Source organism: Phyllostomus hastatus, unplaced genomic scaffold (assembly GCF_019186645.2).
Source record: "Phyllostomus hastatus isolate PE091 unplaced genomic scaffold, TTU_PhHast_1.1 phas_contig_29, whole genome shotgun sequence".
Taxonomy (NCBI): domain Eukaryota; kingdom Metazoa; phylum Chordata; class Mammalia; order Chiroptera; family Phyllostomidae; genus Phyllostomus; species Phyllostomus hastatus.
In genome coordinates, this window is record NW_025333835.1 from 24,210,943 (window position 1) to 24,238,388 (window position 27,446).

The 27,446-nt window shown below is 36.7% G+C and overlaps 2 protein-coding genes across 2 annotated transcripts in view; one reads left to right on the forward strand and one right to left on the reverse strand.

Annotated features, from left to right (window-relative positions):
• On the reverse strand, positions 1-24,407 carry DIS3 (DIS3 homolog, exosome endoribonuclease and 3'-5' exoribonuclease). Its single transcript, XM_045838961.1, has 21 exons — positions 24,050-24,407; positions 23,330-23,487; positions 20,922-21,115; positions 20,445-20,518; positions 17,968-18,135; positions 17,054-17,218; positions 15,288-15,401; positions 15,027-15,164; positions 14,244-14,390; positions 13,751-13,867; positions 13,386-13,487; positions 12,330-12,394; positions 12,140-12,224; positions 10,247-10,374; positions 7,353-7,439; positions 5,455-5,611; positions 2,320-2,534; positions 2,049-2,217; positions 1,764-1,922; positions 943-1,065; positions 1-259 (listed from the first exon to the last, which is right to left on the reverse strand). The coding sequence occupies exons 1-21, from the start codon at positions 24,275-24,277 to the stop codon at positions 176-178; spliced, it is 2,877 nt and encodes a 958-aa protein (XP_045694917.1). The 5' UTR covers positions 24,278-24,407; the 3' UTR covers positions 1-175.
• A 195-nt stretch (positions 24,408-24,602) lies between these two features.
• The window catches only part of PIBF1 (progesterone immunomodulatory binding factor 1), a 185,309-nt gene continuing 182,465 nt past the window's right edge, over positions 24,603-27,446 (forward strand). The window contains exons 1-2 of the mRNA XM_045839110.1: positions 24,603-24,942; positions 25,882-26,171. Coding sequence (XP_045695066.1) covers positions 25,920-26,171 — 252 coding nt within the window. The 5' untranslated portion in view covers positions 24,603-24,942; positions 25,882-25,919. The remainder of the gene's footprint in view (positions 24,943-25,881; positions 26,172-27,446) is intronic.

Genomic DNA, 27,446 nt, shown 5'->3' on the forward strand with positions numbered 1-27,446 from the left:
TGTAATAGCAAAATCCATAAAATATAATAAGTTTTTAAAAATGCAATTTTTCAAATTATCAAAATGCACTTGATAAAGTAATAAATTTTCACACACTTCTTAGGTTTAAAAATGTCTTCTCAAGCTTTCTTTCTTTTAAGGACACCAATCCTTTAAGGTTTTTTATTGATTGTAGCTATTTTTCAAACTTCTTCTTCTTTTTCTCTGGTTCATTAATGTCCGTGTTTGAAGTATCACTAGGAACACTTATACCTGGTATCTAAAGTAATGCAAATGGAAAAAAAATTAGGTGACTTAAAGTATGAAATAAAGAATAAATGTCATTCTCACCTCCCCCTTCCCCACTGACACTTTCAATTTGAAAAAGATGTAGCAGTAGAGGGGGAAAATGGGGTTAGAACAGGTTTTCCACACAACGTATTTCACACGCAAAGTAACTGGTTCAGAAATGTCAGACAAGATCTCAGCAGGTAGGAAACAGGTCACTTGGGAAGTGTGTTTAACATGTCCTTGTGCCCCAGCGGAGCCACTGTGCCTATCAGCATCAGAGGCCTCGGGCCAAACGAAGGCTAAGAACCAATGTCTTAGGTGAAACATTACCTTAATCTCCAAAAATGCAGCTTTCAAAACCAATAAAAGTGACAAAAGTCCAGGGGAGAGATTTCAAACAGCTATGCTTTTCATACTGATGGCCTCAGAAGACCCCAAGTAACTAGGATCCCGTCTACAGCCATACCCCCTGAACACGCCTGACTTCGTCTGAGTAACTAGGATCCTGTGGCCTAGAGAGATCAGTGAGAAAATAGGAACTGCTAGGCAAATATTTATCCTTCACACTACTGGATAAGATATCCACCATCATTAAGCAGAAATAACTTACGGCTACATCAGTCTTTCACAAACATATTCCATTACAACACAGACAGTGTAAGTTGGTCTTACCCATGGTTCCACCAGGGACATGCGAATTTTCTGATGCTGAAGATTAGATGAGTCCAACATGATTTTCACTTTAACTTTATCAAATATATGGAACACTGTGTCTTCTATTTTAAGTGAAGGTTTCTAAACAAAAGACATTTTACAATGTTTAATTACTTCATAATCTTGAGGATTTATTCTAATTCTTTACAGTTTACCATTCATATAAATTTAAAAGCTTAAACTTAAAAATCACTTGCATATTTAATAAGTACATCTAAATGTTCTATGTAACAAAAGTCACTAATCTAGTAGCCTCACATAAATATAAGCTACCATACTTCCTCCTTTCATTAAGATGGTCCCTAAATGTATTCATTACTGAGGATTCTCACCAGCAAATTGTTAGCCTAGAAGAGAAACCCAACACAAAGGTACTGCGGGCAGTTTACTGTCCCGTAGTTCCACGGAGGATAGGCAAGCAGGGAGTGTGCCAGATGAGAGATACTGGAAACAGGTTAGGAGATTCCTCTCCCTGAGCTCAGAGCAGTCACTTAAGTCTTCCTTTACTTTAATCCATCTCTCCACCTAGGGCAATGTGTTAAGTTTGCTTAGGGGGCAAAGCTTTACTTAGTATGAAAGAAATCAAAGTCAACATGTGATTGTGGGGAGACACACTGAGGTGAGAAACTGAGTATAACCATTAAACTAGTCGGCACAATTCAAGTCTGTGGAGTACAAAAAACCACTTCACCCTTTTTAAGTTTTTGTAACCTATCAAAGAAAGTGCACCCCTCTCCCATCAAAGGAAAACAAAAATAAAAACAGTGGAAATACTATACCTCATCATCATAAATAAGCCGTGGATTTGGTTTGTCCTTTTCTTCAAAAAAAACTGTACCTTCTAAACCATATTTTGGAATTAATACCACGATAGCATTTTTTTTCACAAAGAGAATATAGGCATCTTCACTTACTATTCCTTTGCTTTTGAAAAATAACTGTAAAATAACATACCTGATTAAGAATCATCTTAAATATTTTGAAATTAACAAATAAATTTTGAAATGAAATTTAAAAATGAACAAAACTTCGCTCTCTTCACATGATCAATAGAAGGCAAATACCTGGGTATGAAAAGCCACGGACGCACGCTGGGCATACTGAGCCATTTTGTGCCGGAAGTTGAGGTTCTTGCATATGTCCGCAAGCTTGTGTTTGTCTGTCAACTCTGGGTAAGTACAGTCGGCCCCGATAGCCACAGCCAGCAACCGGTGAACGATGATGTCTGCATATCTACTCACGGATAAGAACCATGCCACGTTAGTATTCAAGTGTCCTTCTAAAATTCAAAAGGAACCATTTTCTATTTCCTTTAAGTTCAAAAGGAAAAAGTACCTTCTGATGGGTGAAGTGAAATGTGTGTATATGGGGGACGCTAAGCCATAGTGATGAAAATCATTATCCATCCCAGAGCAGAAGTACACAGCTTGCATCATGCAGCGAGTGGCTAGGATTCTTAAGAGAGTGTTCAGATATGGGAACGTAGGAGAATCAGCCCGATCCAAAGAGTCAGCCAAAGACTTGGCTGTATCAGTTTTAATTTCCAAATTCTGTGAACAAAGAGGGAAAGAGCACTGTATTTTAAAATCAGTACCATCATGCATTCAAAATATAATGAATCAGACTAACCAGATAGTGCTTAATACCTTTTACTTTTCACCTAGGAGACTAAAGATGAATGTACAGAAAGCAGTAACTGCCCTGTGCAACACCAAAGCTCACCTTGTTTTAATGCATTTAAAGGTGCTGAAGTATCAACATTCTGAAGAAAAAATGGTGGGAGCAGCAGTGCTGTTTCTCAAAGCCCAGTTTGTGCCTGCCTAATCTTTGTTGGGGCAGGAAAAAAAATCAAAGCAGACCTGGACACTTGCCAGTATGTCTGGATTTTCTCTGCAGACATTTTCCTTCCATTCAAAGTGGAAGTAAAAGGCACAGACAAAATAAAATTGTATTCGTCAACACCGCTCCATCAAGTATGATACATCAAACTTGGCTGTTTAATTGTACTTTGGGAGATGAGGCAAACATATTTAAATCCTCCTCCTCCTCCTCCCAGATCTTAGGAAGAAATAAGACAAGAGAAAATCCCCCAATTTATGGCATAAGCCTCAGAGCAGAGGAGAAGCTGATTCTGTTCTGATGGATATGATAGCAGTAAGCCCACCAGAAAGGTCTGATAACTCAGAAACCAGTGCCATCCTAGAAGAACAATGTCCTGAGACTACAGCAACTCCTTCCTGCTCTATTCTGGACAGGAAAGATGGGACCTGAACAAGTGATGCACAGAAAACCAAGATAAGCCATAGTCGTCCCAAGGGTAAGGGTGTTTATACCTAAATGAAAATCTGCTAACCAGATGTAAGGGCTATATGGAGCTGAGGAAATGGTGCCCTTTCTGTATTTTTCACTTTTCATAGGTGTGCAATAAATGGACTTCCTTCTTGGGGACCTAATAGAAAGGAGGCTTAACTGAGTTAAAGAGAAAAAATTATTTGTAACTTTCTGAAGTTCAGCAGTTCAGAGGAGGCATGAAGCAACAGGCATAGAGAACATGTGTAAAGGCACGGAGATATGGAAGAGCTTATTATGTTCAGGATATTGCAAATACCTTACGTCTGTATAAATGTATAAAATGAATACATTGTACACTTTAAATCTCACAATGTTACATGTGAAAGATATTTCAATAATAAAAACTAAGAACTACTGGCATATTTTTGCATCAAGAAAATAAGAATTTTTTATGCAGATGTAATATAGATTATTTACCGGCCCAAGATGGAGGTATAGGTAGATACACCACACTTCCTCACACAACCAAAAGAAGGGTAACAGCCAATTTAGAAACAAAAAACAACCAGAACTGCCAGAAAATCATTCTGCATGGAAGTCCGACAACCAAGGTATTAAAGGAGAAACATTCATCCACAGTGGTGTGCTGAGATAAAGAAATATTCCCCAAATGAAAGAACAGATTAAAACTCCAGAAAAAGAACTAAGTGATGAGGAGATAGACAACCTACCAAATGCATGGAGAGTTCAAAACACTGGTAATTAGGATGCTCACAGAAATGACTGAGTACAGCTGCAAAATAAAGGAAGAAATGAAGGCTATACAAAGTGAAATAAAGGAAAATATACAGGGAACTGACAGTAAAGGGAAGCAAACTGGGACTCAAATCAACAATTTGGAATAAAAGAAACATCCAACTGGAACAGAATGAAGAAAAGAGAATTCAAAAAAACGAGAGGCTGAGGGACCTCTGGGACAACTTTAAATGTTCCAACACCCAAATCATAAGGAGAAGAGGAAGAGCAAGAAATTGAAAACTTACTTGTACTGATAATGAAGAAAAACTTTCCCAGTCTGGCAAAGGAATAGACATGCAAATCCAAGATTCTCAGAGAGTCCCAAAGAAATTGGATCCAAGAAGAAACACACCAAGACACATCATTAATTAAATTACCCAAGATTAAAGATAAAGAGAGAATCCTAAAAGCATCAAGAGAAAAAGAGTTACCTACAAAGGAGTTCTCATAAGACTACAGGCTTATTTCTCAAAAGAAACCTTACAGGCAAGAAGGGGCTGGAAAGAAGTATTCAAAGTCATAAAAGGCAAGGACCTACATCCAAGATTGCTCTATCCAGCAAAGCTATCATTTAAAATAGAAGGGCAGATAAAATGTTTCCCAGATAAGGTAAAGTAAAAGAAGTTCATCATCACCAAGCCCTTATTATATGAAATGTTAAAGAGACTTATCTAAGAACAAGAAGATCAAAAACTATGAACAGTAAAATGACAACAAACTCACAACTATCAACAACTGAACATAAAAAAAAACACAACTAAACAACTAGAACAGGAACAGAATCACAGACATGGAGATCACATGGAGGGTTGTCAGTGGGGAGGTGGAAGGGAGAGAATAGGGGAAAAGGTACAGGGAATAAGAAGCATTATTGGTAGGTACAAAATAGACAGGGGGAGGTTAAGAACAGTATAGGAAATGGAGAGGACAAAGAACTTACATATAAACCCATGGACATGAACTAAGCAGGTAGGGAAATGCTGTGGCAGGCGGGGGGGCGTGCAGGGCAGAGGGAGAGAAAAGGGAGAAAAAAGGAGGACAACTGTTCTTGGCTCATGAAACTCAGTGGACTGAGTACCAGCCTGCAAACCAAGGGGTCACTGATTCAATTCCCAGTCAAGGCACATGCCTGGGTTGTGGGCCAGGCCCCCACTATGGAGAGCAAGAGGCAACCAGACTGATGTTTCTTTCCCAGTCTACCTCCCTTACCTCTCTAAAAACAAATTAAATCTTAAAAAAAAAAAAAATGGGACAACTGTAATAGCATAATCAATAAAATGTACTTAAAAATAAATAAATAAATAATAAATATAGATTATTCAGTGCATTGGATAGATGACAACACAAATACAAATAACTTTTCAATCTACAGAATCTTACCTTGGACTTAGCTGCCTTAACAAGAATTTCATAATTTGATGGAGGAGGAGCAGGATGTTTTCGAAGCAGAGCATGTTCAGAAAATTCTTCATGAATTTTTTTTGCAACAGATATATTGGCAAGTAACATAAATTCTTCCACCATGGAATTTGTTTCTCTGTCAATGAAACAAATAATTAAATTATATCATATTTATTTACAGGTTACCTTTTCTATTTAGAAGACAATGGAAATATTTCCCATGTAACATTCATATGTGTGCACGTGTATATAGTTTAATAACTTAGGGCTCTTTCATTTCCCCCCTACTATGTCAACAATCCTTACTATGCACCCACTGTGTAAGCAAATCCCATGCTAGAGGAGACTTTACAGATTACGTTTAAAAAATAGCTTTGCTAACTCTAAATAATATATAAAATCTAAATCATAAACATTTTTACCTCTTATCCCTAGGCCCAAATAAAAATAGATTTTTATTTAAGTATAAATCCATAAAAATAAAGTTTACTAAGATATTTAAAAGTTTAAGTCATACAAAGTTTGGTTTAAAAATTCAAACTTTCACCAATAAATCACCAAAATGAAGAGGTCATCTTTATAATAGCTACTCTGGGTGCTTGTTATAGGTCAGGCATTGTGCTCTAAGTACTACACATAATGCCATATACGTAGCTACTCTCTTTTGCGTATAAGACTGAGTATCATTCTCTGCTCAAAGTCAGAGTTGTTAGTAGTAACAGGATTCAGGTTCACATAAACTGACTTTGAAAGTCTTAAGCAATGTGATACTGCTTTTCAATATAAGTAGTTCGTCTATGGCTTTAAGAGTTAGTTTAATAAATCATCTGCCTTTTGTTTACATAGTACTTTCTTACTCCCAACCTGATGAACATGCATTATTTATCATTCATTCCTATTTCCATTTTAAGTAACTTCTAATACCATCTTGATAAGATTGCTAAAGCATATTAATTTTTAAAATATTAGTAAGACCTCCTATACCTTTAAAACTTATGGGGACATTTCTTAGAAATATCTTTCTCCTAATGGGTAGGAAAAAATGGATAATGTTCTATTTTGGTAAAGTTGGATTCAACTTTTTCCTCAAAATAGCTCCTTATGTTGGGCTCACTGTCCATACTAAGACTAGACTTACTTGCACTGAAGTTCCTCCCCTCGCTATTTTTTAATTTTAGTTCGAATGCTATTGAGCACTTACTGGTCCAAACTAAGAAACTTAAGTATATTCTCATTTTTAATTCTAAGTTATCTACTAAGCAAAGTATAAATGCAAACATTTCAGAGTTACCTTCTCTAAGAGGCATGGAAAAGAGGCCTCTGATTTAACCAACAATTTCCCTGCTTCCTAAATCTATAAATTAGCTGAGGTAACAACAGTAGCTGAGTACAACATCTGAGTACTCTTCAGAGCACCCTATGAGCTAGGTACCATTGTCAGTCACGTATAAACTGAGGCATCACTTGGCCAGAGTTGGATAGGCAGCAGTGGAACCAAAACCCAGGCTGTGTGGCTCCAAAGCCCTGTGCTCCCTCTTCCATCCTACCACAGTAATTCCACATTAAATACTTAAGGAATTAACCAGGTGATCTTCTATTCACCATCACTATCACTAGTCAAGTTCTAGCACACCACATACAACAAGACATACCAATTCAAATTGGAAATTTTTCTATTGTAATACTAATCCCAGTTTTATGTAGGAAAAACTAAACTGTGAGATACTCACTTTTCTATACAGTTCATAAGGAAAAAATTACAGAAATCATAACCCTAGAAATAGATATTTTGGGTATAATATGTTTTGTTTACTAACAAACCAGAGAGTACATTTAAAATCAAATCTTATTTAGTGCCCATCAAAAAAATTGCAAACCTAAGCTCCTTGGTCTGTAGATCTATAGGATCATGAGTTTCACTGTCCATATGAAAGCGAACTTCCGGAGAAGAGAGAGTCAAAGCCCTAAATAAAAATAAAAGCGGTGTATTACTCAAGTGAGGCAATAACAGACATAACTCTGAAGTGATCTTTTAAAACAGAAAATGATTATAGCAAGTATGCAACATATTCTGCTGAAGGCCCTATGGCCAGCTGTTAAGTTTTACAGACCTAAAATGCACTTAATGAGAGAGCACAAGAACAACACAACAGAACAAGTCCTTGTGCTTCTGAGGGCTTGAACACCTTCTGCCACCAAGCTATGAAATCTTACTGTTACATGGGTTTGTCATCACTCTGACTGATAAAGAAGGTTACTGGCAGCATATTATTTACCACGGACAATCGTGTATTAGGGTGAGGGATGATGGAGAGAGGAAAAAGGAAGCTACTATGGGTATATCGCTGACATGAGAAGATCCACAGTCCAAAAGCATCTTCCACATAAACTCAACCAATAGAGAAGAGACTGATAAACTACAACGACTAACATGTTACAAATGCTAATGACTATTAATATTTGAGTGCTATGGGTCAGATAACATACTATGCTAAATGTTTTACATGCATGGTTCTTTTAATGACCTAGCAACTCCTTTGAAAAGTAAATGCCTACAAGGCAAGTGTTATATTTGTTTACACCTTGGTGCTACTTTCATTATGTTCACTACAAGTCAACCTAAAACTTAGAATTTTAATGAGGCTAGACAACCTTGTACAATCATAGAAAAGGGGAAAAAATAATATGAGATGAGACAAGTTAAGTGAGATCCAAGTCCTTTTCTTCCTTAACTCCTCACCTTTCTTAGGGGAGCTACAAAAGGAATACTAGCAAAGAAATCTGAACAAATATTCCTTTCTTGCCCTGCAGTATTTACAAGGTTCTACATCAGATCTACTATGTGTTCATTAATATATCTTGACTTAAAAAGCAAAGTATACTAATCACATTTTGATCATGTTTCTTCACAGACCACTATCCGTGACATAACATTTATCCTTTAACACAGATATAATTTAACACTTATTTTTTAAGAAGGCAAGAGATAGCATTTTGTTTTTAATGATTTCTTTCTCAAGTCTCCCTAAGACTAAGAAGATTCAATGATAGCTTTTACCAGTAAATGACCTTCTATTTACAAAATTAAAGGCTGTTTTTTGAAGTTAAAAAATATCTTTTCTATTCAAATTATGAGAAGGTATGTTACAAATGCAAGTTTACATCTTTAAAACCATAAAATGAATATAGTTTCAATTGTTTCACTCGGTTTCATTTTAAAATAAACTTTCTAAAAATTATCTTTACATAGTTTCTTCTGATACCTGGCATAGTGCAAACCTTCAATACAAATATTTGCTGAATAATGTTTCATTTTGCGTCATAAAAATTCAATTATAGACCTCTTGTTTATATCTAAAAGTTTGAGCAATAATTTCATTTGGTTTTACTGCATCCAAATTATCCTTATCGCTTCACATTTCTCGTTTTGGATCGTATGAAAATTCCCAGAAAACTGCAGTGTGAACAGAGATAGTAATAGCTCTACATAACTATCCAGAACAACACTGCCCGATGAACGGTACTTTCTGCAGAAATGGAAATGTTCTCTATCCACACTTCCCAATATGGTAGTGATGTTCACATGTGGTTACTGAGCACTTAAAATATGGCTAGTGCAACTCAGGAACTGAATTTTTAATTTAAATTTAAATAGGCACATCTAATGAATGAGCACGGATATACAGTTTGCATTCCCCAACAAAAACACCATTAGTAACTGCTTGTGACCCTAACCTGGATGGGCATGGGATCCCAGACACCAACATCTAAAGTCTTTTTTTTTTTTAATATCAAAGCAGCAGCAAACTTAAAAGGGATTTATTTGTGATTTCCTATATATGTTTAGCTGGGAAATACAAAACTGTAAATGTATTAAGAGACAATGTACTTGCTTTACTCTGATAGTTGATGATGTTTTTCAAGAGTCCAATTTCTGCCCTGGCTGGCGTAGCTCAGTGGATTGAGCAGGGGCTGGGAACCAAAGTGTCCCAGGTTCAATTCCCAGCCAGGGTACATTCCTGGGTTGCAGGCCATAACCCCCAGCAACCGCACATTGATGTTTCTTTCTCTCTCTCTATCTCCCTCCCTTCCCTCTCTAAAAATAAATAAATAAAAAAAATAAAAAAAAAAAGTTTCCTGTTTTTAAAAAAAAAAAGTCCAATTTCTTTTAACGCCTTCAACAAGTGTGGGCACTTGGACCCTTTGTAGTTCAGCACATACCATGATATGCAGCTAAAAGATGTGACCCTGCCACTAGCTATCAGATCTTTGGGAAGAATACTTTTAAATAACTTCTAATCATTAAAAAAATAAAGGTGCATCATTAAAAAAATAAAGGTATTGGATTAAACAATCTCTTAAATCTCTTACAACTCTAAAGTGCAATAACAACTTCCTTTACATTTATTTAAACTGAAAATCAGTGTTCAATATGGAAACTCATTTCTAATTAAAATTAAGAACAATCCACAGAATAGCCCTGAGGAGGTCTTGCCTTCTTAGAATTTCTTTAAGATTTTTACCTCAAACATGACCATTTTTAGGACAACAAATTAAAGGACAGAACTCCCAAACAAACCTCAGCCCGGAATCCAGCTGCTAATACTGAGAAGGCAGTTAGGGGTAGGGTGTCTTTACATACCAGTTTCTATTCAGTCTATTAAATAACTTATCACTGTCCACAATAAAACACTTTAAAGAGTTCACAAGTTATCTTAATGCCAAGATAAATGAATTAAGAAATATCTTAATAAATATTTTTGAAATGTACCCTTTTTCAATTCTTCCTTTTTTCAAAATTTTAGCTAGTTTATTTAATCCACGGAGACTAATGGTAATATCATCATTCATGGTTGCCGAATCAATTCTCATCTGAGCTTCAGCATACGTAAGGGAAGCCTGAAGAAGAAACCATATATTAATATCAGCCTTACAAATTATAAAAACTGGCTTACCACATTCTCATATTTCTACTATGTAAAATCCATGGTTTTGAAAAACCTAAATACCATTAACAAAAGAGAGAATCCTAACTATAACCTTCATATTCCACACATACAACTCTGGTTCATTAACATTTATCTGATACATTATGCATGCAGCACAGGCAAACTTACAAGTAATATGGTAGCATGGTCAGTACATAAATTGCTTACAATTCAATGATTTTCATATTTCATATTTAGCATTCAGGTAATGCTAAAATAAAAAGGTTTGATTATTCTCTGACAATAACTGTTAAGTGAAATCCTTCCTAAGAGAAGTTACTCTCCTACTCACTGGCAAATACTTAGAAAAATTGTACTAATCTAATCATGAGGTTTTGCAGGAAATTTTCTAAATACCTAAAATTAAATATCTAAAAATGAAACAAATCATAGTAGTAAAAGATTTAAAGTAATTTCCAATTTTAATCCAAATATACAAATAGCTGCTTCTGTTCCTATTTCACTCTTCATGGAAAACTATCATTTTTTTGGCTGATTTTTTTTTTTTTAAGATAACTTTACAGCCCTGGCCAGGTGGCTCTCATTGGTTGCGTGTTTCCCATGCACCAAAAAAAAAAAAAAAAAGGTTGCCAGTTTAATTCCTGAATTCCTGGTCAGGGCACATACCTAGGTTGCAGGTTTGACTGCTGGTCAGGGGAGCATATGGGAGGCAACGGACTGATGTTCCTCTCTTACATCGATGGTTCCCTTTTTCTCTCCCTGTCTCTCTTCCCCTTCCACTCTCTCTAAAGTCAATAAAAAAACATATCCTCGCGCAGACAAAAAATAACTTTACAAGTAAAATTCAGGAACAGCCTAAGAGCGTTAGATGATGAGAGGCAGGTCAGGTTCTGGGGACAGTCAACTCCTCTCCTAGGAGCTGAGAGCTCCCCTTCTAAAAATGTTTTCTACTGTATGTTTACTAAATTTTTTTTCATATAATTTTGTTATACTGGCAAAGGGTAGGGGAAAAATTAATTCACTGCTATTTAAAACACAAATCTAGGAAGGCTTAAATCATTCCCACATCACCACTTGTCAGTCTACCACTGCTTTCTCTCCAACTACGAGTTGATTACAGGAGAAAATATGATGTGAAAGGGACAGAAAAAAAGCAGGTAAATTTGAAAAAATGGATCACTGGAAGAGAGGAGTTTGGCAAACCTTACACAAAGATTCAGGGGAAATAAGAACACAGGGAACCTGGGGAGAAGTACAGAAAAGGGAGGAGGACGGGGAAGGCAATCTGGCTCCGTTCTGTCTGAGCACACATCTCAGGCTAGGCTGCTGGAATCCAGCGCTGGTTTATAACATCGTTTCTACAAACCAACCTGACAAGCAAGAAGATGGTATACAGGCCAGCTTTTAAAATGCTAACCAGTCATAAGCTGGGACAGCTTCAAATACTAGGGTTCCTGAGCTGGGGGGAAATGTTATCTATTTGGTCTTCTTAAGGACGTATGTAGGCTTTCTAGGTTCCTGAATACAGGACAACAGCTACATAAACCCATAAATAACATCAAGAATTAAGCAGATACCTATACAAATCTAGGTTTTGTTGCAACACTGGGGAAAATAATCCTTAAAATAATAAGCCTAAACCTTTTCAAAACAATCTAGAATACTGTTAAAAGTATCAAAGATTTTAAACATTAAATGTTAGCCATGAAACTAACCTTTGAATTAATGACACTTTTTGTAAACCTTGTTTTTAAGATTTCAGCATTGTGATTCATTTCCCAAATACATGAAAATGCCAGCCTATGTGAAAAAAAAAAAAAAAAAACAAAAACAGATGATATTTGTTAATGGGAATCAGTTAAAGCAGTAACTACTGTGGCCTTATGAAAAAACATGCATACAAACCTGTCAACGTTACATCTTAAGGAACATAAGTTAGAGCTAAGCAACTCTGGAACCATGTCAATCCTCTGGAAGATAAAATGGAGTCACAGATTACTTTGCTGTATCTATACATTTATTTATTTGAGATTGTATTCTCAAATAGCATTAATTTAACAAGGAAAAAAGGAATATTCTGGTCTTTGTAAACAGAACTGAGAAAACACAAAATAAAAAGTCTATTTCCAGAAAGCATTGTGCTTACACAAAACTGTTACAAAAGGGAAGCAATGAAAGAAAACTGGACTTCAGGTCAGCGGAGGTTCGGTCCTAAGGTTCAGTCCTCTACACTAACCACCAACTCGCCTCTGAAGGTCTCCTCTGTAGTCTGGACACTGGGATCGTACTATATAACTGACACATGCTACCTCCATGCCTGACATGTTCCCAAGGCTTAACACAAACTATATGGAGTTTTTAAAATGCTAAAATAGACACTAAATTTTTATGGCAAAAAGCTACCCAGAACTTTGACAATTAATTCATAACAGACTAAGCTTAACTCCTCCCTCTACTTTCACAACTTTTCTCTGTAACTTTATGGGGCCATACTCAATGAAGAATAAACAGTAAACTGTGACAGAATAAACTCATGACTTAGAAAAAAAGGAAACAGAAAATACATTTTAATTAGTTACCCGTAAATGCTACACAACATAAGTGCTACACAACAATTTATATCAACTACATCTCTTGGGCCACTCAGTATCAAAGAACATTGCAATATTTTTACTGATTTAAGATCACCTCATTGTATATATTATTAGTCTTTTAGCTAATTCATGTACTATTCCAAACTTTGACTAATTAAACATTCACAAGTCCCATGGTCTCTATGAACTAACAGCACAATAAACATAATAGCTATTCATCAAATTTCACTAAATATTGAGGCTGTCTTTTCCTCAGGAAACACCTCAGATGATTTTATTATTAAGAATAAAACAAATGATGAAAAAGTTGCAAGCATGTATCAAAATTCCATTTTAAATTTAACACATCTACATTGAACACATTTACCTTTTCACAAAGATACACAGTTGTTCCCCTTCTGGCTGACTCTTGATCCAAAGCATTTCCTGGCCTAATAAAATGGCTAACATCAGCAATATGAACACCAACCTTAAAAAGATAAAAATGAAAAGATGTCAACACACCTAATTGAATATATGGAGTGTTAATGAGAAGAAATTCAGCGAAATGGAAAAAGGATTCAGTCACGATCACTAGGTCAGTTTTTGACACAAGCCCATTAGCCTCTGCAGCTACGACTGACTGTCCTGGGCACAGATAACTCACAGACACATTCTACGGTAGGTGAGAAAAGAAAGTGAACTCAAGAACAACACTGTATTTGGATAAGAACGCAGTTACAAAATGAATACCTCCAAATTTCCATTTTCAAGTTCTCGACAATGCAGAGCATCATCGATATCGGTGCATCCTGGGGGGTCCACACTGCAAACACAGAGATGTCTCAGGTCTTCTCGGTTTTTCATGTCCTAGAAGATGCCACATGATTCAGAGAGAAAAAACTGTTTGGGCAGTACAAGTGCAGCAGAGCCCTAATGAAATCAAGGATATATTTAAAACAAGAAAAAAACCTGTCTTATTTCTTAATGATAACTAGACATCATCACTTGCAACTTGTGGTTTCCTTGCCTTTGAAAAATTGACATAATCTAGTGTTGGTCCTCTCAAAAAAACCATCTGTCAGTAAAGCAAGTGGTTTCTCCAATACAAGAGTTCTGTACCTAACTAAATGTGGGACAGGAGGGGACTATGGTTTCTACACATTTAAAAACAGACAAGAGATTCAAACAAAATTAAATCAGATGCAGTAATTTATCAAGTCACTTAGAATTCTTTCCAACTCACCATGTCAGTAATGCTCCAGGGCATCTTTGGCAGAAAGCTGAGAACAGCCTGAGAAAAAGGCTGATGGGGAACATCATGTTCCAGCAACAAAACCTCTGTCTCAGTCTCTTTATCTCCAACCTCACCTAAGTTTCTCACAAAGTGTCCCTAAAACCAAAAATTATTATTGGAAAGTTATATTTTATAGTTGTTACTGGGTAATTTATATCTTATTACTACATTAAGTTCTTTGAGCATTTACATACAACCTTAGTATTTCTAAATGTACCTGTAAGTACTTCTTAGAAATGATCCCTTGGTAAATTAAAGCTGATTTTTCACTATAAGCTGATTTTTTCCTATAAAGCTGATTTTTCATTATAAACACACTTGAAAATGAGAATTTTCAAGTGTTTATGATGAAGATTTAGCAAAGACCTAGTTCTTATATAACAAAGCATCTGTTTATTTCCTATTATCTTTCAAGTTCAAAATTTGCTTCAAATACAGTAGTTTCAAAATGGTGATTAGCAACTAGTTAGGTCTTAAACACCATTTTTGTAGTCATTATCAATAAAAGTTATTTGTTTGAAAATCTGAATAAAAGTAACCAAATGACTTACACTGAAATTTTTAACATTAACTTTTGAATTGGATACACTACTTATTAGGTAACTGTGAAATATTCCTAAATTTCAGTATGAATTCTATACATAAGCAGATTCTAGTTTCGCTAAGAGAAGCAATTTTATTCCCAAATTTTCAATGAAATACCCTAAAACAAAATGACTAATTCAAACTTACATTTGGGTATCTGGAATTTCTGGGCCATCCATCAATAGCAACGATAATTCTCCGTCCCTCCAATGCTGAAGCCTGTCTGGTTTCTATCCGAATTCGAGGAATTCTCCTGTCAGCAGGTGTAAAGAGATGTCTTCTTGACTAAAGGAAATGAGCAAAAATATTCACAGACACACAAAAACTGGGATAAAGGCAAGGGAAGGAAGAGCTGTTCTATCAAACTGTATCATCTTTTCATTACATAGCAACATGTTCTCTACTCACCTCCTTAATGTCAGACTTGGAAAGCATCCCACAGTATGGTCTCCAATTCCTTTTTATTATTCCTACGACTCTACCTGTAGGCTTTAACATTTTTTCACTTACAGCAGCCCTAATCTGAGATTTAAAAATAAAAATAAAAACCTTCTGTTATTTTTCCTTGAAGAATAATGACATAATTTCCCTTCATAATTAGAATGTGAATATCGACAACTAGTATTTTCAGGCACTAAATTATGACATAAAAGTACAGAATCCTGATGTTTCAGAATTCTAGGCAAGAATGTATAAAAACAAAGCATAGAAATCTTCCATAATGTAAAGGATTACAAAAACACATAGTTGAAAAAATAAATATAACTGAATAAATATCTCAGAATTCAACTCTTTTCAGTTTTAATGTGAGGATTTACTAACACGTACACAGGTATGGGAATTAATAAACTAGGGTTTTAGTACTAGTTTGCACTAATCAACTGTCTGGCATTTATTAATTCCTTAGGAAAAAAAAGAGATGTACCTTTAACAGTTCTTGCTTATTCAAAATAAAAATTCAAAAAGGGGTATTTCTGATTAGACACAGCAGAAGGATCTTAAAGTATTTCACCTCCGACACTCTTCTATGGCCTAGACTCTACACAGGTAAGGCCACAGTAAGGGTCCAGAGCACTGCATTAAAATTCATGGAAAAAGAAATGCTAATATTGGGTGAATAACTACATTGTTCATGTAATTCTAAAATAAGGAAATAAATAGGCCATATTAGGTAGACTTTGGCTCCTAAAAAACAACTGAAAGTATTTTCTTCATAATAAATATGGTAATAGAGAAGGAATTACTAAACAGACCCAAATATAAAGGCCCAAAAGTACATCTACTATGCCAAGAAAATATTATGTAAAAACATTTCAGAAAATGTTAATTTCTATTTACTTAAAACTCACTAATTCAGACAGATCACATTCTGAATGTCATACAGTTCAAGTTTCATAATCAAGTCTTTCTGTATTTAAACTCATTTATTTGAGCAAAATAAGACACAAATTCAAAACACTACTTAAATACTTAGAAAAAAAGCCAACTGTGTAGAAATAAGAGGGGGGACCCAAAATAACAAATTTATAAAAAATTGTCCATTTATTCTTACATGTTTAAACTTCAGTCACCTTCACAGTACTCTCCATTTGATGCAATATACCTATTGAGACTTTTCCCCACTGCTTAATACACATTTTGAACTTGTCAATTTTGGTGCCTTTTAGTGTTTGTGTTTTTTGTTTCTCCTCATCCACATTGGCAAAACAGTTCTCTTTGAGGACATTTTTCATCCAGGGAAACAAAAAAAAGTTGCTCAGGGCGAGATCAGGTGAAGAGGGAGGGTGGGGCATTGGGGTTGTGTCATTTTTGGTCAAACACTGCTGAACACCCAGCGCAGTCCGGCAGGTGCGCTCGTAAATCACCCATCACAAAATGGGCAAACGAGTTTGAAAGGCTCTTCAAGAAAATGCAGTGAGGCCGATCACAGCCTCTCACGACAACACCAGCTGACGCTGATCCAGATGGGTTTCCGGAACACTCACCTAGCGGGTGAGTACTATAGAGGGAATACCCTCCAGAAGCCAATTCCAGGTTTTTTTTTGGTGTCCCCCCTCATTTAATTTTGTTCAATAAATCTGAAAGCAATAAAGCTTCTTTAATTTTCTCCAAAGCTAACACATTAATTATACAGAAGTGCACAGACAAAAATTAAAACTTGCTTGTTTTCATACAATGAGTTCTCTTTCCTCTTCTTTCTCCACATCATCTTCATTTTGACCTTCATCATGTAAAACCACAGAAGATGGTGCTACCCACTGATTCTTGGGGAGAAGCTCCACAGCCACAATGTCTTCATGAATAGCTCGGTTTAAATTTTTAAGTCCTTGTAAGATTATCTGTGTAAAACAGTAAATGGCATGAGTCCAAATATTTTTAACCACAATAATGGGAAGGTTACCTACCAGAGGTTTTGATATATTTTGAATGTCTCTCTGTATCTCTATTTCTCCTCCTTTACATTTTTCTTCCTTAGAGTGTCCCCTTACTACACCCTCTTAATTTTTCAATATCAAGTAGAAAAAACATGATCAGAAAATATGAGTTTGTGTTCACAAATCTGCCATAACTCTTACATTACTACCAAGAGACCTTGGAAAAATTTCTTAACCTCTCTAAACTTCAAGGTCCTGAAGGTAATACAAAAAAAGTACCTACTTTAGAGGCAAGATTGAAGGTTAACTGAAATGCAGCATGCAAAGCAGTTGGAAGAATACCTGGCAAACAGTAAGCATCCCAAAATAATTGCTACCCACTTTAAAGTGTGTGAAGACTTCTAGAGCAATTAATGCTATGTAATTAGTCCTTCCCATAACTGGTCATAATATATAAAATAGAGGCATCCTATTTATCATTATTTGATTAACCTCAAAAGTCAGTTAATGGAAAGTTCTTTTCTTCCATAAGCAGTTTTCTAAAAAAAGTGATTAATTCTAGTATCTACATACATCCCATACAGCTGCCTTCAAGCAGATAAACTGGGAGTACAATGCAAATTTAAATTCTCCTACAAAACTTTAAATATTTATAGAAGAAAATAATGAACAGAAAATATTTTACTATATATGGAATATATTTATACACTTGCCTCTTTATTTTCTTCAGCGTCTCCATGAACCCATACTGTAGCTTCTAAGTAATTTTCCCTGCTGGCTCTATATGTTCCTTGAAGATATGTACCGGATTTTATGCCTTGTTGCAGCTTACTTAAGGGAAGATGCTCTGAAAATATTACTTTCCCACTCTCTATTTCGTTCTGTGAAATTAGCGAACCAAAGATACAGTTAGTATGTAAGTTTTCTGCAAACCAGTAGATAACCATTCTCACTATCAATTAATTTCTTTTAAAATCCTTACACATCATGATATATACAACTCCATTAATGAGAGAATATAGCACAATGAGAAAAAAATGCTTTCTATTCTTAAAACAACTTACACAAATATTTCAATTTCATTACATTTAGGTGGTCAGCCACAGATGGTTAGCCATTTAGGTGATGTCACCAAGAAACTGCGTATCTCCAACCCCGACCCCAGGCCTCCCAAAACAAAGGTGTGTATTTAAGTGGGCAGGTAGAGACATAAAGGCTAATTTAAGGCCTCAATTCCATGAAAAATCTGTGGCTACTAAAGCACAAGAAATGGTATTTTTATTTTGGCTATTTTAAATAGCTAAGGATATAAGATAGAAGTAAGTTGGGAATTGCCTTACATCTACAACACCTATCAAGACTCTTAGCAAACATCCAGCCCCTGAGTGCCGGGCTCCTTTTCCTCTCCGTTTCCCTTTACACTCCCTCCTTTCTGTTTATCTCCTCAGTCTCAGAAGGGTGACCTCGATACCCATACTGAAAATCAGCAGCAGCCAGTACATGTTCTGACCCCAGGATCTGCCCACCTACTTGAATCTACACCAAAATCTGAGCTTTCTCTCCCGTAACCATGAATACAACGGGATACAATGTTTCTGTTCTTTCAATTGGGCACTACAAACCATGTCCTCCTCTCTATTCAAGAACTTTGTCTCTCTCTGGAATCAAAATTGCTCCCTCTCTATTGTAACATTTTCACCATCATATAAAATAAGATGATCTATTAGGAATAAATAAATAACATTTTAGTCTCTTTCCAAACCGTCTTTCTAACACTTCATGAAATTTTTGAGTATGTGCCTCTAACCATTTTCCCATCAGCGCTGTGGTTTTTATCACATGATACTGCATACCATGAACAAGAGGCACACACATGTTGTATCACACCATATCCTACACTCACCCCATCACGGTACTTAATCAAATACTCTGTATTACCAGTGTTACATTATTTCTTGTTTCTTCTTCTAGATCAGTGCTATTCGAAACAACTGTGATGAAGGAAATATTCTTTTTGTGATGTCCAAAATGAAAGCCACTAGGCACAAGTGGCTCTTGAGCACTTGAAGTGGATAGTGCAACAGAGAAACTGAATTTTTAACTTGAATTACATTTAAGCAGCCACGTGCAGCTGCTGGCCACATATTAGACAGGACAGTCCTAAATGTGTATTCCAAAAATCAAGCCTAGCTTTTATTTTCTCACTTCCATTTAGTTTTTATAAAGTAGCTGATGGGAAAAAAACTGTAAGGAATGGACGTATGTAAAATGTTCTATTACATAAAACCTATTTCTATTATAACAATAGCTACCATTTACCTTGGCAATATGCCAGGCTCTGAGATAAGAATTTTATTAATAGTGCTGTTATTATCTCATTTAATGCTTATAACAATACTATTAAGTCACTATTGCTAAACACACTTTACATGTAAGGAAATGAGGGCTCACAATGTTTAATGAGTCCTATAGCATATCTCCTCACATCTGCTATTACACTGATCCCTTTGCTCATCCCTCTGCCTCTAATCTTGCCCACGATACAGTGTGTCATCTTACATAGAGATATTAGAGTGCTTTTTCAAATACATAAGATTTCTAGTCATTCTCCCCCATTCCCCCAGGTAGACTTTTATACACCCTTAATTTCTTTTAGCTTGCCACTAAATAAGGTACAGAGCCCAGAATTCTATTTGCTATCATCTCTTCATAGCTGCCCTTGAGGGAGATCTTTGTAAGATGATAGTTTAAAAATTGCTGACCTACTGAACAAATTCTAGCTCCTCATTATCAGGTCCCCACCCTTCCTATTCTACCTCTCAGGAGTCCCTTCCCTCCTCCATTGGAATTACTGCTATAGCTGCATGCCCTGTCTGCAGTGCCCACCACTTCTTTGTCAAACACCAATTCTGATCCACCAACCAGCCATTGCCTCATTTATTTATTCATCAACAAACAGTGCCACCAAATGCCAGGCCCTACTTGGGCTGCTGAGAAAATACTGGCAAACAGTGCTATTTTAGAAAGTCACTTATTTTAGGAATGGCATTTTGATTACAGCCACTCTTACTGTCACAACTCAACCCTATTCCAATTTCCACCGACATTCTAATTTGTAAGTTTCATAACCTAACGTGGCTATTTTAGTATTTTCACTTTTCAGAACAGAATAAAACAAACGCAAACATACCCCTTCTTCAGACAAACAAGCAAGGCGATCTATGAGTTCAGGGTTAGCAGTTAGGCTCTTTACATATTCTTCACCTGAAAAGTAAGTTTGATTGTTCTTGAAAAATTCAAGTGTTTTTCTATTTGTCTTTTCTTAGATATGGAAGAACATCGATAATCTTGTTCGTGATGGTACATTGGACCATTTTTTTTTGGAAAGAAAGACCGTATCTGTTGATGTGGTCATGCCAGAGCACACAGTGAGACATGAATATCATTGAGCTTTTTACTGCAAAGCCGATTCCAAATGGTGATGGCGAAACTCGCCACCGGGCACCACAAAACACTGAGCTTAGAAATGCAGAGAAATTTAAAAATGCAAAAAATAGAGGCAATAGAGGACTATGAAAATATTATACAGTCAAGTGAATTTCTGACGATGAGCCTGATAATTTTTATATTGCAAACACGACTTAACAGTTGATACATTTAGACTTACAAGTGAAAGCTGGTATTCCCTCTTCTATGGCTTTCTCTTTGTTTTTCCTGTCATTGGTGATGAAGACAACTTGCAGCTGATTCTCTGCTGACATTTTCTTCAAGTGCTCATTGTACCATTTTGCTGCTACTCTAATGGCTCTATCATTCCTATCATTCGAATTTTCTCCCTGTTTTTGCTCCACGTAAGTTTCTCTAAATGTAAAGAAATGAAAATTCTTTTAAAAAGGAAATGAATATCAATACAAACAAGCATATGTGAAAAGTTTTAAGACATAAATGCTTAATAACCACTAAACCTAAAAGCCAATGGTACAGCCTTTTCTCTTAATGTATTCAGATTTATACCTCAGAGAGGAAATAAACAGGATCTGTATAGTTATATTTCTAAGAGAATTTGCTTGAAAAAAGAAAACCATGTTATTAATGAAATAATAAAAAGGCCAAAAAAAGTTTATTTCACCAAAAGAAAAATCAAGGTCAGGATTTATACTCAGGTTGGAACAGGAAATAAACAATGATTTGCTGGAAAAAACTATAATTAAACTTTGCAGGTCTGATGAGATTTCATTTGAACTGTAGATTAACAGTAATCCCTAAAAGCTACAAACAGTATAATTCATGGTCACATGATTTACAGTTAAATTCATAATGCATGTAAATTATCCAAGGTAAACACACAATAAATGCCAGAGGCCACCTGGAGACTGAAAGACCAGATACAGATATGATTGCACACTCCTTTCCATTTACTCTGAACTCCCAAATATGTCGGCATACTTACTTATTTAAGTCTGGTTTTCAAGCCAAATTTAAGTATAATAAGAAAACTCAGTACAATAACTTCTAGTACCAAAGGTAATAAATTCAGCCCTGGCTGGTATGGCTCAGTGGACTGAGCATCAGCCTGCAAACCAAAAGGCATTCCCTCAGGGCACATGCCTGGGTTGTGGGCCAGGTCTCAACCTGGAGGTGTACTAGACGCAACCAATCAACGTTTCTCTCTCACATCGACATTTCTCTCCCTTCCTCCCTCTGCTTTCCCTCTCTCTAAAAATAAATGGTCTTATTTAAAAAAAAAAAGATAATAAATTCCATTTTAAAATTTTAGACTTAACTTATAATAATAGTTTTTAGAATTATTTTATTCCTCACCATTAAATGCATCTACTAATGTTTTAGGCGTACCAACCACAAGACACTGCCATAAACTTTTGAATTGGTTTTAGTGTGACTTGAGCAACAGCATCTTATAAGATTTGCCCAAATGTCACAAGGAAGGTTTTCCTGTCAACCCCAGGACTGCTAAACTCTACTCATGTACTCCAGCTAACAATAACCTCTGATTCAGTATCTGATGATCAGGCTCCACAAAAACTTGATCTTTCTACGCTGAAAAACAAGTGAGATCGCTGCTTCTAGAATTCAAGGATGAGGTGGGAATACGAAAGCTGCATGTGCTTTACTGATGTTCTTTACAAGACGAATTTAATTTTTTTAAGTTTGGGATATAAAGATAAAGATGAGAAAGTTGAGAAATTAAATTTTTTAATTTGCAGATTATAATGGCATTTCATTACCACATCTACCACTAATCCAGTGGTTCTCAATGGGGGCAATTTTGCTCCCTGGGAATATGTGGCATGTCTGGAAACATTTTGGGTTATGACTCTATGGGCAGAGGGTAAAAAGGTTACTACTGGCATGTAGTAGGTAGAAGCCAGGGATGCTGCTAAACACCGGCGCACCCACAGCAAAGAATTATTCAGTCCAATACGTCGGCAGAACCTAGACTGAGAAGCCCTGATCTAATCTAATAAAAGTATACTAAGATGCATCATCGATTTATGAAACATAAGAAATCCTGTTATCTATTTTCTAAGACCACACATTATGTTGAAAGTAAGTCTTGAATTTGAAATATAACAAAGAATTCTATACTTTAACCTTATTTTCTTCAGTGTAATCAGTTACAAGGGACTGATGTAACTTTTAAAAGTCCATTAAGAATAAATCTGCTTTATTATTTAAAACCTCCTTCACAAACTTTTACATTTTATTAACCTATGTTGGCTATTCGTATCATATGGTTTTCCAAGAAGCTGGTTCATCTTATCTACCATAATTCTATTGCTCAACACATACTAAAAACATTTTGGAAATAAAAGTACATACTATAGCCTAGGAGTCACGAGACCTTGCTTTGAGGTTTGACCCGATCAATGTCCACATGACCTGAATGAGGTCTACTTAACATTATGTTCTACACAACTGTATGAGAACCAAGTAAAACTCCTGTAAGTATGAAACCTATCAGATATCTTCTGACATCACAAATCACTGACAAGAGACCTCCCCAAATTTACATAATTCTGTTTTTTTTGATAATTAACATAATTTCCCTCCTACCTATGGTGCTCATTAGTGAAAGTATAGAAATGCTTCTCCTGGTTATTAGTCACATCTCGGATTCGTTTATATACCGGGGCACTCCGATTCCTCACTTCTTGCATAACTGTTTGTAGGACAATTACATTCCTGATGGCAGGATCCTCAAGAACATCAATCTTGAAAAAAGAAAAGACGAGAAAAATTAATTTTTTCTATGTTCATTTGCAAATTGTTTCTGTAGAACAAAAAACCCTATTAGTTTAAAAAACACTAAACATGCATTAAGATAAGGAGATATCTTGCTATTGAAAATCCTTCAGGTTTAGTAGAGAAAAACACATGTAAACAGGCTAAAACTTCGCAGAATTAAGTCCATTAATAAAGAGGTTGGCCCACATCGTTTTTGTTTAATAGGCACTTAAAAAGCTGCCTGGGGGTCGCAGACTGGAGGCCACAGAAGCTCAGGTCCCGGCCTCCAGAGACTTACAATCTAAGGCGGAAAAGACACCAAGAGTTAGAAAATCAAAGTACCTACACTTGTTATACCTTCAAGAACTCAAAAATACTACGTTCAAGGAAAAGAACCTCGGCCTGGGGTACAGGAGCCATGGGTCCCTCCTATACCTAGGAGTTTGCCTCTCCCTAAGTGCAGGATGCTGCCCCAGACGCGCCTCTCTGGGCCTCAGTTTCACTAGCTGTCACACCCCTTCTCCTGGAGGAGCCCGCCCGCCGACGCACCTGGTGCAGCAGCACGTTGGTGTCAGGTAGCAAATAGTGTGGCTGCGGGCAGAGGCTGCTCGGTGGGTCTAGGGGCTGCGGCTCAAGGACCGGTCCCTCGTGCGCGCCGCTGCAGGCCGCACACCCCGGCGCACCGCAGCCGATGTCGTCCCGTAAGTAGTGCTCGCGCACTATCTTCATCACGCCCCCCGCCCGTGTCTTTTTTAAGAAAGTCTTGGACTTCAGCATCTTGCCTCGCAGCACGGAATCCCGACTCTTGACAGCACTGGACCGAAAAATGTATCAAGCTAGGAGCACTGTCGCACAACTATACTTTAAAGGGATGTTCGCCCCTTCCCGCTCCAGACCTTAGCAAACACTTCTCGCGGGAGAACGTCGAGACTGACTGCGGTTGGTTCTCCGAGGAGGGCGAGAATTGGACGAAAGCGAGGAGCTTGGGAGGGTGGGCGGACCCCGGAGCCATTTCCCCGCCCTGATGTAGGTGGAGCCCGCCTCTGGACCTCAGCTCCCAACATGCATCGCTTCCCGCGCCGGGGCGTATCCGGGCTAAGTTCCGGCGCTGGGGCTTCCGCTCGCTGCCGCTAGCTCTGTCTTCCTCGGGACCCAGGAATGGTTGTCCTGGTTACGGGTCCAAACGGTTCCCGGCTTGAGATTCGTTATTGAGGTGCTGCAAGCTGAGCTGCAGCCTGAAGACTCCTTCAGCCCCTTGGAGTTGCGGTAGTGGCGGCCAGTCCAGCCTGGGACGTGGACTAGTTGAAGCTATCGACGTACCCCTTGGCTATCCCTTCCTTTCGCGCGTGGGGCAAGAAATCCTCCGATGCTGTCAAGTTTGGGTTTTTTTCCTCACCCCGCATTTGTGACCAGTCTCTTGTCCCAGATCCTTTGTAATCCAGGTGATGTTGCCTGTCTTTGATTTCACCTATTCTTATCCTATGCCCTTTAAAAAGGGGGGAAGCCGATCCGGCTCAAATTCTTACCTTTTCCGCTCAACACAAATCGTTCCGTTTAGAAAAACTGATACCTGCAATACCGTAAATAATTCATTATACCGTGTAGTATTAAAATGGAGGAGTTGTAGAAATTCTTTTAAAAGAGTATACTAAAGGTTCGACTTAGAATTCTTGAGGTTTTTCTCTTCTACCGTCTTGTTTTCATGCTGCAATCCGTAAACCTATAAAAAGATGCCACTTCTTCCTCTTTTTAAAAATCCTTAGTTATGCCTCATTGCCTGCAGAATAAATTTCGAACACATTTGATACTCAAGGCCCTTCAAACCCTTGATTATTAGTGTGTGTGCCTGTGTTTGGGAAGGATGAGGGAGTCACCACTCTCATTCACAAAGACTTGGCCCCAGCCTGACAACCACTATCTTCCACCGTCGTTTTACACTTTCACCACCTCTGTACCAACCTTAACACCCGCATGCTCTTCCCTTTTTACTGCTGCTCCCCATATCCAGCAGGGTTCTAAGTTCTATCTCTGTATAAACTTCCCTTGAGCAACTCAAAAGTGATTTCTCTAATATTGAACATATGCTGCTTTTATTAGTGGCATTAGAGCTTTATCCTTTATCTAATCAATTTCTTTGTTTCCACCTAATAAGATTCCTCTCCTGAACACTGGGTTTCTTATTCATCCAAGTGCTTGAGTTTATAATAGGATTTAATGAGTTTGACTTAATATGTTTGCTCTGAGCAGTAATGTACCAATCTGTCCTAGATTTGGGATCCTTAGATTGTCTCATAATTACTTAGGGAATCCTTAGTATCGCTTTAATACGGTTCCCACAGAGATTGTTTGAATCATTTAACTTAATCTTTTTTAACCTACAGAAAATTGAAATAGAATTGGAGAAGAAAACTGACCCATAATGTCTCAAAAAATTGTCAAGGCATCAAAAAAAATTAATGTCTCTAGCTCTCTGGAATCTGAAGATATTAGTTTGGAAACAACCGTTCCTACAGATGACATTTCCTCATCAGAAGAGCGAGATGGTAAAATCAAAATCACCAGGCAGCTAATTGAACGGAAAGAACTACTTCATAATATTCAGTTACTGAAAATAGAACTATCCCAGAAAAATATGATGATCGACAATTTGAAAGTAGACTATCTTACAAAGGTAAGATCAGTGTAAATTTTATTATGTAATTAATTGATTTATTGTTTTCAAGCTGCAGATAAGTAAGAATTAAATATTTATATAATTTTAACTTGAGATAATTATATTTCCTTGCATAGATTTTGAAAGCTGGTTTTAGAAAGGGGTGTATGTGAATAATATTTCTGTGTATCAAAAGTACTGAAAGAAAGGGTGACTTAAAAGTGGGCAAGGATGAATTGCTTCTGTAGGCACAATTTTTAAAATCTAGCATGTGTGAGGTGTATTTTTGTAGGTTTTTTTCCCTAGCCAAGTTACCTGCTTTGTTGAGAACCAACCCTGATGCGGCTAATTTGTTAGGGAAGAGTTAAGATCATAATTATTATTGAATCTTTATAGTTCTCTGCCTTAGAGATTTGGTTTCTTGAGTGTCTTTTTATTTGATATTTTCGATATTTATCTTTCAATTTGATAGTTACTGTGACATAGTACCAAGCATAAATTCAAGTACCATAGTCTTTAACAAGTGGTGTTTGCCAATTAAGAAGGGATATCCCGGTCCTTGTTTCTCTGCTTTGTGTGGTGGTTTATAATTACGCAGTATTGTATGTAAGACTTCATGAAGTTGTCACTAGCTATAAGAAATTTACAATGATTTCAGAAAGACAGGAGACACTTCTTAACTCTACTACTTCTATCCTGAGAAAATCTTTCCAATGGCAAACCCTCCACCTTTGCTCTGTATCCCATCTCTTCCTATCCTCCCCTCCCATTTGGTTGTTCCATTTATACCTTCTCTCTTGCTAAGTCAGTCTACAATTTCAGCCCTTGCCTATGTATACTGATGTACTTCAGAATCTTGCCCATTGCTTCTAGAAAAATAAAGCATCCTAAACCGCAAGTCTTGATGAAGTAAACAAATGGTTTAGGCAATTTTATTTTAATATTAATAACTAACATTTATTAAATGCTTATTCTGTACTAGTCACTTTTCATATGTTATTATGTTTAATCCTTGCAACTCTTTGAGATATAGGTGCTTTGGGATGAGAGCTGTTGTACATGAGCAATCATCTTAAATGAATCAATAGACTAAGTTAGACTAGTGCCTGATATTTAGTAAGTACACAGTAAGTATTTGTTATTATTGCAGTTATCAACTAAAATAATATACTCATTTTTAACCCTCCCTTTATTTTCTGTGTCTTATATGTATATGTTCATAGGACTACCTAACTCTGTTTGTTGCTTTGGTATTTGTCTCTTTTAGTAGACTGTGACGTTCATGATGACCAG